The sequence below is a fragment of the Bufo bufo genome, chromosome 1 (assembly GCF_905171765.1).
Source record: "Bufo bufo chromosome 1, aBufBuf1.1, whole genome shotgun sequence".
Lineage (NCBI taxonomy): Eukaryota > Metazoa > Chordata > Amphibia > Anura > Bufonidae > Bufo > Bufo bufo.
The window spans coordinates 783,823,469-783,842,586 of NC_053389.1; the positions used below are offsets into that span (position 1 = coordinate 783,823,469).

Here is a 19,118-nt window from a genome sequence, read left to right on the forward strand (position 1 = left end):
CAAACACCAATTGATCTGACATTGATCTTGGAGAACTGAAAATGCACAGGCAACTGTAACCCAGTGAGTATTGTCCACAGACCCTATTCTAATTATTATGAGTAGGGTTGAGCAAAGTCGAATTTACTTGTGCTCCGTGGTAGAAAATCGATTTTTCCTGAATGGCAGTAAAAAATAATCATACTTACCTCATCCATTTGAGTGCAAAGAGCTGACTTACCACCATCTTGATTGAAGATCTTGCTCGAAATGATGTCATTACAGGCCGAAATTTCGCACTAGATCTTCAATCAACATGCCAGCGGCCAGCTCTACGTGACCAAATGAATGAGGTAAGTATGATTTTATTTATTTATTTTTTATTTTACACTGTATTATTGCTATGAGGGGTGCAATGACGGGCGCGGCGCAATCGCTGCTACCTGTCATTGTACCCACTATTTACAAAGAAATGTGCTTTGTGACTAAGTAATTCCTCCCGAAGGGAATTTTTTGGTAAAATTCAGCAAAGCAGCCAAATCGATTTTTTTCAATACTTCGCTCATCACTAATTATGACCTCTGCACAATGTTCGCTGGGCAATGGACAGTTGCCTTAGCCGATACTCCATGTAAATTAAGCTAATCAAGCACTGATAAACTTGCTATATGTCTGATCGGTACTCATTTCAGGCAGAAAATGTGCCCATATAATACAAACCGCAGTCAGCCTCTGCTTAAACCCACCCTAACCTTAACAAGTTTGCAGCATGCTTACACAAATTATGACAGCCCCCCCAAAAGTCCAAGGGGGCCTGTCATATGCCAAGGTTTGTCCTGAGTTACAGAGCTGGCCATTTCTTCTTTAGAGTATATTCAGGCCCAACCTATAATCAGCTTGACAATTGTACGAAAGGAATCCTAACATGTGTCGAAATAGGTTGGTGGAATATCCATTGTAGAGTGTATAGACTTAAGACTATATTACTCATTGAGATGTTAATGAGGAGAACTTCTGAAGGTTACAGTCTGCGTCATCCATAATAAATATTCTGATACATCTTCCCATATCGTCTTTTCTTTGGGTAATGCCCTTTTCAAACTCTTGTGATGGTTCCCCATGGCAGCCGTCTAGTGTTTCCATAAAGTCAGAAAAATAACTTAGAAATTACTTTCAGTAAAATTGGTTAGAAATTACTTTCCAGTCCAATTGCTTTTGGCAGAAGACAATACTTCAAGAGAACAGGTAAGGTCCATCAAAGGCACAAACTGTAAATTGAGAATCCTTCATATCTCTGTTCTCCTGTTCATCGATTAGCTCTGAAAATGGTTTGTACCCATCGGTTATAGATGCTGTTGGGTAATCTTCTGTAGCTATATTGTAGAGATATAGACACTGGGTATCATTATCCCGAAGCAACTCACTATGTGGCCGAGGGATCTGTTCCTCAACTGGTTTAAGGAGGCTGATATCTTTTTTTGATGGTGCCCACCTAGGCATAAGAAAAATATACAATAAAGGAAACTTAAAGGAAGTTTGAGAATAGCCTGCTTGAAAATGATGAGCATATGCACAGATATCATGTACAGTATACTTTATATACTCATAATGCCTGGGAAACATTGGCTTAGATATAACCCCTAGCAGATAAAAACCATCTTACACATTTAGGCGCTTTCACACGTGTAGTTTTTAATACTACACTAGAAACTAAAACCAGAAGTAAATTGAAAAATAGAGAAGTATAATCTTTCCTATGCACTTCCCTAGGGATGAGCGAATCGACTTTGGATGAAACATCCGAAGTCGATTCGCATAAAACTTTGTTCTAATACTGTACGGAGCAGGAGCTCCGTACAGTATTAGAATGTATTGGCTCCGATTAGCTGAAGTTATTGCTTCACGAAGTCTCGTGAGACTTCGCGCAATAACTTAATAAATTAATTTGCACTGTAAAAAAAAACATTTCCCGAACTCGGGTTCGGTTCCAAGTGGTACATTGTTCGAGTTCGGGAAATGTATTTTTTACTGTACAAATTAATTTATGAAGTTATAACTTCGACTCATTGGAGTCAATACATTCTAATACTGTGCGGAGCTCCCGCTCCGTACAGTATTAGAACAAAGTTTTATGCGAATTGACTTTGGATGCTTCATCCAAAGCCGATTCGCTGATCCCTACACTTCCCCCCACGTTACAATCCATTCCTGATATTGGTTTCAAAAACTGCAGTTTTATTGGAAAGGTCATAACAAGGAATAATCTGTAAAAGTCAAAATAACGGTAATAATTAAAATAATTGTACAAAATTGTTAGAAATTAGTCATGTGGAGAGTTTATAATTTACTGTGCAGATTCATTTTTTTAAAATGTAAGTGCATAAGATTATGCTTTCATTTTTTTTATATCAGTAGTACACAACATTAAAGGGGTTGTCTCACTTCAGCAAATGACATTCATTATGTAGAGAAAGTTAATACAAGCCCCTTACTAATGTATTGTGATTGTACATATTGCTTCCATCACATTTTTCCATCACATTATACACGGCTTGTTTCCAGGGGTTACAGCCACGACCTATGCACATTCCCATAGTCACTATTTCCTATAGTGTGTAAGCACGACCACTGCTGCTGGATTGTAGGGTGGTCGTAACTCCTGGAAACGAGCTGTGAATAATGTGATGGAAAAATTAATCCAGCCAGCAAAGGAGACAATATGGACACTCACATTACATTACTAAGTGGCTTCTATTAACTTTATCTACATGATAAATGACATTTGCTGAAGTGAGACAACCCCTTTAAGTGGTGGCTAATGGCGGTTCAGTTCCTTGACCAACCTTGGGTGGAAAAATTGGGCCAGTTTGGTCCTGGCTGTCCACGGAGATATGACTTTGCATACTACTGATTGGAGTCTATTTTGAGGAAACCATTGAGAGTAAATCCACACACAGTTGAGTTTTTCTACTACAGATTGATTTCACCAAAATCCACTGAAAACCTACACTGGATCTGCGTCAACATCTGTATGTTACTCATTGCAGTGAATCTGCTTGCAACAGTACCACAAAAGAACGGGCGTTTTGTGAATTTGAAAACTCACTGCATACCCTGAATGCCACACAGCTTTGTCAGCCACGTGTGGATGGAGATTTTGTAGACCACATCCACATTTATTGTACTTTAAAGAGAACCTGTCAGAAGGATCGACTCGATTAAACCACTGTCTGGTAGGATTGACCGTGCGGATTAAAATGATACCTGTCTCGTGAAAATCGGCTGCAGCTTACCCAAGAAAATTTACTTTCGTTCTTTATGCAAATGAGAGCTTTAGTGCAACGAGGGGAAGGTCCTAGCCCCTATACCAGAGCAGGAGAACGGAAAGGCTGAACTCTGATGTGAACTCAGCCTAAGACTCTAAACTAGTGTTCTCCAACCTGTGGAAAAACTACTTGTACACAGAGGGGTTGTAGTCTGGCGATAGTTAGAGAACCACAATAATACTCCAGGAGGATATGGAGGGTACTTGAAGCATTACTATTCAACCGCATAGAAGCATACTTACATCAATACTTTGTTATAGGGCTCCACATAGAGATGTTCTTCAGAAGGGAAACTTGGTCCATTCTGTAAAGTTAGATAGCGAATCACTAACCTGTCCTGTACATAGATAATTTTATTAATGGATACCAACATTGTAACAGCAATAATTGTAACAAAGCAAAGCTATTTCTTGGAATTAGAAATCATACTAAAATGTTGCCTTAAAGGGGTTGTCTCACTTCAGCAAATGGCATTTATCATGTAGACCGACTTAAGACAAGGCACTTACTAATGTATTGTGATTCTCCATATTGCCTCCTTTGCTGGCTGGATTCATTTTTCCATCATTATACACTGTTCGTTTCCGTGGTCACAACCACACCCTGCAATTCAGCAGTGGTGGCCATGCTTGCATACTATAGGATAAGGCACCAGCCTATGCACAGTCCCGGCACTTTCTCCTATAGTGTGCAAGCACGACCACCGCTGATGGATTGCAGAGTGGTCGTAAATATGGAAAGTGAAGTGTACAATGGGATGGAAAAATGAATCAAGCCAGCAAAGGAGGCAATATGGACAATCACAATACATTAGTAAGTGCCTTGTAATAACTTTCTCTACATAAATAAATAAATGCCATTTGCTGAAGTGAGACAACCCCTTCAGGTGAAATTTGCAATTTTGACAGCACATTCATTTTTTGTTAAATTCAATTAATATATTCCTTAAATGATTAATTAACTTATATTATTTAAATAATATGAGATATTATATGTTAATAATAAAAAATAAATAAAATACTTAAATCTTACTTTATTCTAAACATATTCCCAAATACTTTTCATTAGTTATAATCGCTTGTTTTGTCTGGGGAGCAATCATTAGTAGAAATAAAATTCGGCGAACGCGAATTTACGCAAATGTTCGTGAACGTGCGAACCGGGCGAACCGCCATAGACTTCAATAGGCAGGCGAATTTTAAAACCCACAGGGACTCTTTCTGGCCACAATAGTGATGGAAAAGTTGTTTCAAGGGGACTAACACCTGGACTGTGGCATGCTGGAGGGGGATCCATGGCAAAACTCCCATGGAAAATTACGTAGTTGACGCAGAGTGTGGTAAGTTCAATTCGCAATGCGATTAATATAACCTGCATTAATCTCATTGCTAATTCAACTTAGAGCTGAGCTCCTAATGGTTGTATTGCTAGAATTGACGAATATAACGAATATAGCACTATATTCTCAATCTTTGTTATATTCCAGCAATACAACCATTAGGAACCCAGCTCTAAGTTAAATTCGCAATGCGATTAATATAACCTGTATTAATCGCATTGCGATTACAACTTAGATCTGAGGACCACTGAGGAAGGGGAAAGATCCCCGAAACGCGTTTGGTTCTACTAAGTATATTCCCAACAGGACTTCCTCACTGGAAGCCCGTGCGCTAATATTCCAATATATACAAAAATTGGAGCGCTCCAGAACAGAAAGAAAAGTTCGGAAGATCGTCCACCTAAACTCGGTCAGTATAAGTCCACTTCTCGCGAGTACAAGCCTAGGTCACGTGACCAGACCCGAGATTTCGGCACAACGATCGAGAGGCAGCGGCAGCGCACGAGCAAGGTGAGACGCCAAACAATTTAACCGCGGATGAAGTAAAGTTACCGTGAGTAAAAACTGGATTCTCTTCTTTATATTTATACCCACTGGAGAACCATCTGCTATTACTATCTATAAGAGAACCAGCCCAATATACAGTCAAATAGACTGACTCAGACATAAGGAGTGTACAGATTGGGAATACCGCATTACAGCTTTGGTGGATCTGTTCAGAACTGTTCCTTTATTCCCTACCCAGGGATTTTTGGTTTTCCCTTTTTTTGGATATTTTTTTGGATATTTTTTATTGGACTTTTTATATATTCTTATTTATTTTAACACTGTATATATTTGCTGCAGCAACTATTAAGCCTTCCATTGTGATTGGTTTTATTATATGTTTTTATTTCATGTGATATAATAAATATTGTGAATAATCCAGATATTACTGCTACGATTGACATTTAACTCTGACGTGAGAGTGCCAGTCTCAGATTACATTATAAATAATTTCTTCTTGTTTGATTGAGTGAATCAACTGAGACTAGAGCACCCATTCCAGATTTGTCAAAGGGGTGAGCTTTTTGTCTATACTATAGATTTGAGTTTTCTAATGGTTGTATTGCTAGAATTGACGAATATAACGAATATAGCACTATATTCTCAATCTTCGTTATATTCTAGCAATACAACCATTAGGAACCCAGCTCTAAGTTGTAATCGCAATGCGATTAATATAACCTGTGTTAATCGCATTGCGATTACAACTTAGTCAAATTTGTGACACTGCAGCTTCCAAATGAATCTAAGATGGATGCTGTCCTTGCTTTTTGATAGGAGGTGGGAGGGTCTGGGAGGGAGGGTATGCTGATTGGCTGGAATGTGTCTGCTGACTGAGGTACAGGGTCAAAGTTTGCTTAATGATGATGTAAAGGGGGCGGACCGAACATCGCATATGTTCACCCGCCGCGGCGAACGCAAACAAGCTATGTTCGCCGGGAACTGTTCACCGGCGAATAGTTCGGGACATCTCTAGCGATTAGTACACATTAAACCTGTCTTAATCACACATCAGGAGAAGTTACTTCACAGCACTGATCTAAAGAGCTGCCTTATCCTCCTCTCTCATGTGGACAAGTTCATTGGGGGACAGCTGAAGTGCATAGAGGACAGATGGGTGGGAGGATGACTAATGAGCAGCAGCAGCACTTGTACACAGTCGGCCACATTACCACAGTCTGTCCTGTCTGTACTTTATATCTCCTCATGAACTCCATTCCTACAGAGATTCAGCTGAAGATCTTAGTTATCATCTGTATTCAGGATCATAATCCCTGACAAGCAGAGCAGAGAGGAGGATGAGGCAGCTCTTTACCTCAGTGTTCTGAAGTAACTTGTCCTCCTGTGTGATTAGGACAGGTTTTGTGTGCACTAATAGGACGGCGGCCATTTTATTCCTCCTAATGATCGCTCCCCAGACAAAATGAGCTATTATAGCTAATGAAAGGTATTTGGGAATATATCTATAATAAAGTAATATCTAAGTATTTTCAATAATTTTATTTTATGAATTCGCAGAGAATCCCTTTACCGAAATAATTAACTCTATTTCATATAAATGTAAAATTATAATTTTAAATAAATTAAATTACATTTAAAGGTGGCATCAAATGAAAAATATTCTACATTTTTCAAACAAGCACCTCGAGCTGAATATTTAGTGTAATTGCATGTAGTAAAAAATGTGGTATAGTCGCTGAGTTATTTGATAAAATGTATAGCGTCTCTTGCTGTTTGTTCTTTTCCCTATTTCTCTGTCCACCTCAGTGGACGCAAATGCTCCACTGTATCCTTGAACTGCCACCAGCTGTTAGAAACTGAGACAGTTACAGGGAAAGAGCTGTTGCAGAAAAGACACACACCCTGAGAAAGGACACACTCCCCTGAGCTGCACCAGAAAGGACATGCTTCCCTTAGCTGGGTCTCACTGTTTTTGGACAAGTTGAGTATACATGATCACAAAAGTCATCAAGACCAACATTCCAAACATAACATTTGATGTTGGGGTCTGATCTGGAGATTGGGGATCATTGTGGAGGAAAACTCTGGGAACTTCAGTACTTACTTGAATCAGTCTTATGATCAGTAGGGTTTATGGTGAGTGGAAATCATCTTTAATGTGTACTTGTGTTCAGATACATGTGAACCATGTACAACCTCCGTGTGAATGTTGTCGCTTACCTTCGTTTTTCGTATACTTTTAATAATGGAACTCTTGCTGGGGGTTGGGATCCTATCATCCCATTGCTTCTTATACCTGTGATGGAAAGTAGAGTAAAACAGAACTGTAATACGACTGAGGTAACTAATAGGTAGTGTTGAACGAAGACAAATTTCCTTGCGCTTCATGGTAACGAATCAATTTTTCCTAAAATGGTGACAGAAAGTAAAAAAAAATGATACTCACCTCATCTACTTGCTCACGGAGAGGCCATCCGCTCCCGTCGTGATTGAAGAAAACCCGCCAAAGGACCAGTGCCTAGTGTGATTACCTCATCACGTGACCACGCTGGGCGCACGTGGTGATGATATCAGTGATGAGGTCACTGCTAGAGATGTCCCGAACTATACTCCAGCGAATAGTTCCCGGCGAACATCGCTTGTTCGCGATCGTCGCGGCGGGCGAACATATGCAATGTTCGGTCTGCCCCCTATTCGTCATCATTGTGTAAACTTTGACCCTGTACCTCACAGTCAGCAGACACATTCCAGTCAATCAGCATCATACCCTCCCTCCCAGACCCTCCCACCTCCTGGACAGCATCCATTTTAGATTCATTCGGAAGCTGCATTCTTAGTGAGAGGAGGGACAGTGTAGCTGCTGCTGATTTAATTGGGAAATCGATAGCTAGGCCAGTGTATTCAGTGTCCACTACATTCCTGAAAGACTCATCTGATCTCTGCTGTAAGGACATCTGATCTCTGCTGTAAGGACATCTGATCTCTGCTGTAAGGACATCTGATCTCTGCTGTAAGGACATCTGATCTCTGCTGTAAGGACATCTGATCTCTGCTGTAAGGACATCTGATCTCTGCTGTAAGGACATCTGATCTCTGCTGTAAGGACATCTGATCTCTGCTGTAAGGACATCTGATCTCTGCTTTTTTTTTTCCTGTGTAATCTAATTGCAGTTTCCTGCCAGCGTGTGTGTCAGGCTCACAGCGTATACTGTGCCCACTTGCCCAGTGCCACCACTCATATCTGGTGTCACAGTAGCTTGCATTTAAAAAAAAAAACTTTATTGACTGTAATATAATAGCAGTCAGTTGCCAGCACGCGCGTGTGTTTCATGCCCTGCAAGTGCACAGTGTCACCAGCGCAACTCATATCTGGTGTCACATTCGATTGCATTTAAAGAAAAACAACAATTTTGACTGTGAATAAATAGCAGTCAGTTGCACACACGTGTTTGTGTGTTTAAGGCCCAGCTGCAAGTGCATAGTGTCTCCAGCGCAACTCATATCTGGTGTCACAGTAGCTTGCACGCATAGTACAACTTAACAAATCTAAAAAAAATGACAGGCAGAGGCAGGCCACCCTGCAGGGCCGTCGTGGTCGTGGTGCTGTGATTCCCTTTGGCCCTAGAATAATGCCCAGTGTTCAGAGGCCACGTACCCTGAACTCGAAAAGTTCTGAGGACATAGTTGACTGGCTAACACAGGACACCCAATCTTCTACAGCTTCCGCTCGGAACCTTGACGCACCATCCTCCTCCAGCTCAGCTTCGGGCACCTCTCAAGTTACCACTCGCCCGCCTGCCGCCACCACCAACATTAGCACCACAGCCGCTTCACTTGATCTGTCAGAGGAGTTATTTACACATCAGTTGGAAGAAATGAGTGATGCGCAACCATTATTGCGGATCTATAGAGGATGTAGATAACAGGGATATGTCTCAGTCAGGCAGCATTACACACATGGACGTACGGTGTGATGATGATGATGTTGTACCCGCTGCTGCTTCCTTTGCATATTTGTCAGATACAAGTGAAGCGGTTGATGATGACGATGTGTCCATGGATGTCACGTGGGTGCCCGCTCGAAGAGAATAAGAACAGGTGGAAAGTTCAGATGGGGAGACAGAGAGGAGGAGGAGACGAGTTGGAAGCAGGGGGAGATCGTCGCAAGGAGCTAGTAGCACAGTCAGACAGCATGCATCGGCACCTGGGGTCAGCCAGACAGCATGCCAATCAACGCATGCTGTTGCCACCACCAGAATGCAGTCATTGCAGAGCTCAGCAGTGTGGCATTTTTTTTGTGTGTCTGCCTCTGACAACAGCGATGCCATTTGCAACCTATGCCAAAAGAAACTGAGTCGTGGGAAGTCCAACACCCACCTAGGTACAACTGCTTTGCAAAGGCACATGATCGCACATCACAAACGCCTATGGGATCAACACATGAGTACAAGCAGCACACAAACTCAAAGCCGTCATCCTCTTCCTGGTCCAGCATCTTCAACCACGTCAACCACTGCTGTCTTCCTTGCCCCCTCTCAACCATCCGCCACTCCGTCTCTCGCCTTGAGCAGTTCCTGCTCCTCTGCCCACAGTCAGGTGTCTGTCAAGGACATGTTTGAGCGTAAGACGCCAATGTCACAAAGTCACCGGCGTCTGACAGCTGGTTTGTCTGAACTCTTAGCCCGCCAGCTTTTACCATACAATCTGGTGGAGTCTGAGGCGTTCAAAAAATTTGTAGCTGTTGGGACACCGCAGTGGAAGGTACCCGGCCGAAATTTCTTTGCATAAAAGGCAATCCCCAACCTGTACTCCATTGTGCAAAAGGAAGTAATTGCATGTCTGGCACACAGTGTTGGGGCAAGGGTCCATTTGACCACTGATACCTGGTCTGCAAAGCACGGTCAGGGCAGGTATATCACCTACACTGCGCATTGGGTAAACCTGCTGACTGCTGCCAAGCATGGAATGCGTGGCTCTGCAGAGAAGTTGGTGACACCGCCACGACTTGCAGGCAGGCCTGCTGCCACCTCCTCTACTCCTCTTACTCCATCCTCTTCCATAACCTCCTCGGCTGAGTCCTCTTCTGCTGCTGCGCCTTGCTCCACATCAACGGCACCCCCCCAGCTCTCCAGGGGCTATTCCACATCCCGGATACAACAGTGTCACGTCGTCTTGGGTTTGACTTGTCTGAAAGCAGAGAGTCACACCGGACCAGCACTCCTGTCCGCCCTGAACGCATAGGTGGATCAGTGGCTGACTCCGCACCAACTGGAGATCGGCAAAGTGATGTGTGACAATGGAAGCAATTTGTTGGCGGCATTGAATTTGGGCAAGTTGACACTTGTGCCGTGCATGGCACATGTGTGTAATCTGATCGTACAACGCTTTGTGCATAAGTACCCAGGCTTACAGGACGTCCTGAAGCAGGCCAGGAAGGTGTGTGGCCATTTCAGGCGTTCCTACACGGCCATGGCGCACTTTTCAGATATCCAGCGGCGAAACAACATGCCAGTGAGGCGCTTGATTTTCGACAGCCTGACACGTTGGAATTCAACACTCCTAATGTTCGACCGCCTGCTCCAACAAGAAAAAGCTGTCAACGAGTATTTGTATGACCTGGGTGCTAGGACAGCCTCTGCGGAGCTCTGAATTTTTTTGCCACGTTACTGGACGCTCATGCGCAATGCCTGTAGGCTCATGCGTCCTCTTGAGGAGGTGACAAACCTAGTCAGTCGCACCGAAGGCACCATCAGCGACATCATACCATTTGTTTTCTTCCTGGAGCGTGGCCTGCGAAGAGTGCTGGATCAGGTCGTAGATGAGCGTGAAGAGGAAGAGTTGTGGTCACCATCACCACCAGAAACAGCCTTATCAGCATCGCTTGCTGGACCTGCGGCAACGCTGGAAGAGGATTGTGAGGAGTCAGAGGAGGAATGTGGCTTTGAGGAGGAGGAGGAAGACCAACCACAACAGGCATCCCAGGGTGCTCGTTGTCACCTATCTGGTACCCGTGGTGTTGTACGTGGCTGGGGGGAAGAACATACCTTCAGTGAGATCACTGAGGACGAGGAACGGGACATGAGTAGCTCGGCATCCAACCTTGTGCAAATGGGGTCTTTCATGCTTTCGTGCCTGTTGAGGGACCCTCGTATAAAAAGGCTGAAGGAGAACGACCTGTACTGGGTGGCCACGCTACTAGACCCCCGGTATAAGCAGAAAGTGCCTGAAATGTTACCGAATTACCGCAAGTCAGAAAGGATGCAGCAGTTCCAAAATAAATTAAAAAGTATGCTTTACACAGCGTATAAGGGTGATGTCACAGCACAACGGGAATCTAACAGGGGAAAAGGTGAAAGTAATCCTCCTACCATGACCACGCCGGCAAGGACAAGACGCTTTACAGACGTGATGTTGATGGAGGACATGCGGAGCCACAGCCCTTCAGGGTCCACCCTCAGAGAACGACTCGACCGACAGGTAGCAGACTACCTCGCCTTAACTGCAGATATCGACACTCTGAGGAGCGATGAACCCCATGACTACTGGGTGTGCAGGCTTGACCTGTGGCCTGAGCTATCCCAATTTGCGATAGAACTTCTGGCCTGCCCCGCTTCAAGTGTCCTGTCAGAAAGGACCTTCAGTGCAGCAGGAGGTATTGTCACTGAGAAGAGAAGTCGCCTAGGTCAAAAAAGTCTAGATTACCTCACCTTTATTAAGATGAATGAGAGATGGATCCCGAAGGGACTGACAGTGGGCGATATATTCGACTAAAAAAGGCCAGATGAGATGAGCTGCCTTGGGCAAAAAATGGTCCACACGCTGCTGTATTTTATCTCTGAATGCCGGATGACTTGCGTGACTTATCCGCAACCAAGTAGGGTTCAAGCCGCAATGTTTTAGGGCACTTTCTGCCTGGGAAACATCAATTTTTCTGGCCGCTGCTGCAACAATACCTAATTTTTCAGCCTAATTTTTCTGGCCTCTGGTGCTGCACTGTGGCTTCAAAAACCAAACAAAAATTGCACATACATGTGTCAATTCCCCTTCGTGATCGTTACCTTGTTGTGGTGAAGGGGCTTGCGTATCACAATGAAGCGACCACCTCTAGGAGTGTGTTGGCAATGGCAATGTTGGCACACCCAGATAATAAGGTCGTTGCTTCATTGTGAACAGACCAAAAGCGATCGGATGGATAATTTTGCATAGAAAAAACATTAATTTTCTTTGTGATCATCTAAGGTGATCATTAAAGCCCACTAGGCCAACAATGGGCCCACACTGCAGAATCATTGTTTTCTGGGTCACTTAACTGTCACTGAACTACCTCAGCACGACCATAGGCTTTGAAAAACCCCCATCGCCTGCAATCTCCCAAACGTGCGCACGAGCACAGTCATCACTACACCAAGATTGACGCATAGAGGCATAAAATTTATGTAATGAATGTGTCAACTATTGACAACTCTTTGCGGCTGTCTAAAATCTATTCCATACACGTGCCCTGATAGGGGACGTAACAGGGATTAAACTGATAGGAATAGTACTACTTAACACACCTTATAATAATAATAATAATAATAATAATACTAGTGGACGTAACAGGGATTAAACTGATAGGAATAGTACTACTTAACACACCTCTCCTATCTGGTGGCACAGTAAATTGCACGCGCAGTTCCCCAAATTGGACGTAGGAGAACCGACCAAGCATCTTTTTCCATCTCCCGGTTCCTAAAATCAATTCCATATACACGTCCCCTGATAGGGGACATAACAGGGATTAAACTGATAAGAATAGTACTACTTAACACACCGCTCCTATCTGGTGGCACAGTAGATTGCACGCGCAGTGCCCCAAATTGGACGTAGGAGGACCGACCAAGCATCTTTTTCCATCTCCCGGTTCCTAAAATCGATTCCATATACACGTCCCCTGATAGGGGACGTAACAGGGATTAAACTAATAAGAATAGTACTACGTAACACACCAATCCTATCTGGTGGCACAGTAGATTGCACGCGCAGTTCCCCAAATTGGACGTAGGAGAACCGACCAAGCATCTTTTTCCATCTCCCGGTTCCTAAAATCGATTCCATATATACGTCCCCTGATAGGGGACATAACAGGGATTAAACTGATAAGAATAGTACTACTTAACACACCGCTCCTATCTGGTGGCACAGTAGATTGCACGCGCAGTGCCCCAAATTGGACATAGGAGGACCGACCAAGCATCTTTTTCCATCTCCCGGTTCCTAAAATCGATTCCATATACACGTCCCCTGATAGGGGACGTAACAGGGATTAAACTGATAAGAATAGTACTACTTAACACACCTTATAATAACGCAGAGAGAGGCAACGCAGAGAGAGGAGTCTGAAGAAGAGGAGTCAGAGGAGGAAGGTAGCTTTGAGGAGGTGGAAGACCAACCACAGCAGGCGTCCCAGGGGGCTTGTTGTCACCTTTCGGGGACCCTTGGTGTTGTATGTGGCAGGGTGGAGGAAGAGACCTTCAATTACATCAGTGAGGACAAGGAACGGGACATGGCTAGCTTGGTATCCAACCTTGTGCAAATGGGGAGTTTGCGGTTGTGCAAATGGACTGTTTGCGGTTGTTTGCGGTGCGTTAAACGGGGAGTTTGGTCTGTCACTGTAAAGCGGGCGTAACCCTTACACTACCTGATTGATACAACATCATACCTGATGTTTTAAAGCACGTTATTCCAAACAATTTAGGAATGTTAGGTGATTTATGCCCTTTATGGATTAAAACCCGACTCTGCGTCAACTACGTAATTTTCCATGGGAGTTTTGCCATGGATCCCCCTCCGGCATGCCACAGTCCAGGTATTAGTCCCCTTGAAACAACTTTTCCATCACTATTGTTGCCAGAAAGAGTCCCTGTGGGTTTTAAAATTCGCCTGCCTATTGAAGTCTATGGCGGTTCGCCCGTTCGCGAACATTTGCGAAAATTCGCGTTCACTGTTCGCGAACAGAAAATTTTATGTTCGCGACATCTCTAGTCACCGCGTGCGCCCAGCGTAATTACGTGGTGAGGTCATCACGTTCGTCTCAGGTCCTTTGACAGCTTTTCCGTGAGCAAGTGGATGAGATGAGTATAATTTTTTTTATATTTTTTAACCTCTGAGCAGCTCAATGTGAGTCACAGATGCCTTGATCAGCGTTGAACGCGGCATCTGAGGGATTAACTGGTGGGGGCGGCGCAATCGCCGTCCCTGTCATTGCGCTCCGCTCCATGGTAATGGAAAACGATTTGGGACTAATCGAATTTCTTGTCAAAATTCGGGAAGGCAGCTGAATCAAATTTTTCTAAGCTTCGCTCATCTCTACTAATAGGAAACCACCTGTACATTACAGCATATTACAAGGACCCCAGCTTCATGTGTGATGCTTAGGCCGATATGGTGATAAACTGATATTTGTGGATCTGTTCCCTGAGGCCCCCAGCTGATTTCACCAATAAAGTAGTATGACATGGTAAGCATATAGGGGGAAGAGAGCATTAAAAGATTTTATTGTTTTTGAATCCAGAGGGAAAACAAACCAGGCTGTTGTAGTGAGCTGCATTTATATTTATATAAGGAGATATATAACGCGAGTTTGACCGCGCCGCGTAGTTGATTAAGTGTGGTTGCCTAAGTGTGTGACTTAAGATTAAGTGACTTTAGATTCAGGGACTTCAGTGGGGGACTGCAATTAGCCTGTTTCTTATTACTACATTGTATTGTATTTTTCGCTTTTGTGGTGTAATCCCCATTTAGTATGTGTTGCACAATTGACAGCGCAGTCCAGTGCACATCTTGCATGATGTATGCAGTCCCGGAACAGCCGTTCAAGGGTGTATATCTTTGTTCAAGATGTGAGCAAATTACCCGTTTGGAATCGCTAATCGAGTCTCTAAATGGGCAAGTTGCAACACTGAGAGGCATTGACAATTTGCAAAAGAGTTTGCTTCTCACCGAGCAAGCACTCTTTGGGGTAGATGAGGGGGAGGGTGACAGAGAGGAGGCTGAGGAAAGTGAGGTAGCTAGCTGGGTAACAGTTAGAAAGCGGGGTAGAGGGAAGAGTGCCAGGGAGGCTAGCCCTGATCTGACACACCCCAACAAGTTTGCACGTTTGGCAGATGAGGGGGATATCAGTTCAGGGACGGTACTGCCGCAGCCGGACACTTCCTCTGCCAGTCAGGGGAATGTCAGCTCCGGTAAGCAGGGCACCAGGAGAGCAGGGCAGGCCAGACAGGTGCTGGTAGTGGGAGACTCAATTATTAGGGGAACAGATAGGGAAATCTGTCACAAAGACCGTGATCGTCAAACAGTGTGCTGTCTTCCTGGCGCTAGAGTTCGACACATCGCGGATCGGGTTGACAGATTACTGGGAGGGGCTGGAGAAGATCCAGCAGTCATGGTCCATATCGGAACCAATGACAAAGTTAGGGGTAGGTGGAGAGTCCTTAAAAATGATTTCAGGGTTTTAGGTCAAAAGCTTAGGGCAAGGACCTCAAAGGTAGTATTTTCTGAAATACTACCTGTACCACGGGCCACACAAGAAAGGCAGCGGGAGATTAGGGAAATTAACAAGTGGCTCAAGAACTGGTGTAGGAAGGAGGGGTTTGGGTTCCTGGAGAACTGGGCCGACTTCTCTGTCGGCTACAGGCTCTATCGTAGGGACGGGCTGCACCTCAATGGGGAAGGGGCAGCTGTGTTGGGGATAAAGATGGCTAGAAGGTTGGAGGAGTGTTTAAACTAGGGACTGGGGGGAGGGTAATTATGTTACAGGATGGGAAGATAGTGCAGATAGAGACTGGGGGCAAGGTAGTGGGACTGGGGGAGGAATGGAAGGAGGGACTAGAACAGTTCGGAAGGAAAGGTGTGGGGTAAAAAATATACATAAACCTCTCAAATGTATGTACACTAATGCCAGAAGCCTGACTAATAAAACTGGTGAACTGGAATTAGTGATGTGTGAGGAGGACTATGACATAGTGGGAATAACTGAGACATGGCTGGATGATAGCTATGACCGGACGGTTAATGTACAAGGTTACAGTCTGTTTAGAAAGGATCGTCAAAACCGGAGAGGGGGAGGGGTCTGCATTTATGTAAAGTCCTGTCTAAAGCCCACACTCCATGAAGATATAAGTGAGGGACATGAACATGTGGAGTCACTGTGGGTAGAGATATATGGAGCTAAAAAGAACAATAAATTACTAATAGGAGTTTACTATAAACCACCTAATATACCAGAGTCCACAGAAAATCTACTACTAAATTAGATAGACAAGGCGGCAAATCATAATGAGGTGGTTATTATGGGGGACTTCAAGTACCCAGATATAGACTGGAAAACTGAAACTTGTATATCTCATAAAGGAAACAGGTTCTTGGCAATAACCAAAGACAATTACCTCTCCCAACTGGTTCAGGACCCGACTAGAGGGACGGTCATACTGGACTTAGTATTAACCAATAGACCTGACAGAACAACAGACGTGCAGGTTGGGGGACACCTGGGAAATAGTGACCATAAAGTAATAACCTTCCAATTATCATTCAAAAGAGCGTTTCTACAGGGAGGAACCAAACTTCAAAAAAGCTAAATTTAGCCAACTAAGAGAGGCCATAGGCCTAACTAAATGGGATAAAGTCCTCACAAATAAAAATACAGCCACAAAATGGGATATCTTTAAAAGCATCCTAAAAGCTCATTGTGAGAGGTACATACCGTATGGGAATAAAAGGTTAAGGAACAAAAAGAAACCAATGTGGATAAACAGAACTGTAAAGAAAGCAATAAATGACAAAAAGAAAGCATATAAAACACTAAAACAGGAGGGTAACACGGAATCACTGAAAAACTATAAGGAAAAAAATAGAACATGTAAAAAACTAATAAAATCGGCCAAACTAGAGACCGAGAGATTAATTGCCAAAGAGAGTAAAACTAACCCTAAAATGTTCTTCAATTAAATAAATGTTAAAAAGTATAAATCTGAAGGTGTCGGCCCTTTAAAGAGTAATGAGGGGGGAGTTGCAGAGAGCGATGAGGAGAAAGCAAAGCCGGTAAATATTTTTTTCTCCAAAGTATTCACTGAGGAAAATAAACTGTCAGATGAAATGCTGAATGTTGAAATAAATTCCCCATTAAAAGTGTCCTGTCTGACCCAGGAAGAAATACAACAGCGACTTAAAAAGATTAAAATAGACAAATCGCCAGGACCGGATGGCATACACCCCCGTATCCTAAGGGAATTAAGTAATGTCATAGCCAGACCCTTATTTCTGATATTTGCAGATTCTATACTGACAGGGAATGTCCCACAGGATTGGCGCATGGCAAATGTGGTGCCAATATTCAAAAAGGGTCCAAAAACAGAGCCTGGAAACTATAGGCCGGTAAGTTTAACATCTGTTGTGGGTAAACAGTTTGAAGGTTTTCTGAGAGATGCTATGTTAGAGCATCTTAGCAGAAATAAGCAAATATCGCCATATCAGCATGGCTTTGTGAGGGATCGGTCATGTCAAACTAATTTAATCAGTTTCTATGAGGAGGTAAGTTCTAGACTTGACAGCGGCGAATCAATGGATGTCGTATATCTGGACTTCTCCAAAGCATTTGACACTGTACCACATAAAAGGTTAGTATATAAAATGAGAATGCTTGGACTGGGAGAAAACGTCTGTAAGTGGGTAAGTAACTGGCTCAATGATAGAAAACAAAGGGTGGTTATTAACGGTACATACTCAGATTGGGTCACTGTCACTAGTGGAGTACCTCAGGGGTCAGTATTGGGCCCTATTCTCTTCAATATATTTATTAATGATCTTGTAGAAGGTTTGCATAGTAAAATATCAATTTTCGCAGATGACACTAAACTGTGTAAAGTAATTAACACTGAAGAGGACAGTATACTACTACAGAGGGATCTGGATAGATTGGAGGCTTGGGCAGATAAGTGGCAGATGAGGTTTAACACTGACAAATGTAAAGTTATGCACATGGGAAGGAATAATGCAAGTCACCCGTACATACTAAATGGTAAAACTCGGTAACACTGACATGGAAAAGGATCTAGGAATTTTAATAAACAGCAAACTAAGCTGCAAAAAACAGTGTCAGGCAGCTGCTGCCAAGGCCAATAAGATAATGGGTTGCATCAAAAGGGGCATAGATGCCCGTGATGAGAACATATTCCTACTACTTTACAAATCACTGGTCAGACCACACATGGAGTACTGTGTACAGTTCTGGGCTCCTGTGAACAAGGCAGACATAGCAGAGCTGGAGAGGGTCCAGAGGAGGGCAACTAAAGTAATAACTGGAATGGGGCAACTACAGTACCCTGAAAGATTATCAAAATTAGGGTTATTCACGTTAGAAAAAAGACGACTGAGGGGAGATCTAATTACTATGTATAAATATATCAGGGGTCAGTACAGAGATCTATCCCATCATCTATTTATCCCCAGGACTGTGACGAGGGGACATCCTCTGCGTCTGGAGGAAAGAAGGTTTGTACACAAACATAGAAAAGGGTTCTTTACGGTAAGAGCAGTGAGACTATGGAGCTCTCTGCCTGAGGAGGTGGTGATGGTGAGTACAATAAAGGAATTGAAGAGGGGCCTGGATGTATTTCTGGAGTGTAATAATATTACAGGCTATAGCTACTAGAGAGGGGTCGTTGATCCAGGGAGTTATTCTGATTGCCTGATTGGAGTCGGGAAGGAATTTTTTATTCCCCTAAAGTGAGGAAAATTGGCTTCTACCTCACAGTTTTTTTTTGCCTTCCTCTGGATCAACTTGCAGGATGACAGGCCGAACTGGATGGACAAATGTCTTTTTTCGGCCTTATGTACTATGTATTGTTTGGGGCCCCCTCAACAGTATTATACAATGACATTATATATGGTGACATTTCATACAGTATATACAGTACGTGTAGGAAACA

The 19,118-nt window shown here is 43.5% G+C and overlaps 1 protein-coding gene across 4 annotated transcripts in view; it reads right to left on the minus strand.

Annotated features, from left to right (window-relative positions):
* Nucleotides 1-242: 242 nt before the first annotated feature.
* Nucleotides 243-19,118, minus strand: part of LOC120986360 — a 97,744-nt gene continuing 78,868 nt past the window's right edge. For 3 of the 4 annotated variants that reach the window (XM_040414884.1, XM_040414882.1, XM_040414883.1), the window contains exons 10-12: nucleotides 7,372-7,447; nucleotides 3,548-3,642; nucleotides 243-1,471 (exon numbers count right to left, since the gene is read on the minus strand). In XM_040414884.1, coding sequence (XP_040270818.1) covers nucleotides 1,213-1,471; nucleotides 3,548-3,642; nucleotides 7,372-7,447 — 430 coding nt within the window. In that variant the 3' untranslated portion in view covers nucleotides 243-1,212. The remainder of the gene's footprint in view (nucleotides 1,472-3,547; nucleotides 3,643-7,371; nucleotides 7,448-19,118) is intronic. The other variant, XM_040414886.1, reaches the window with a different exon arrangement.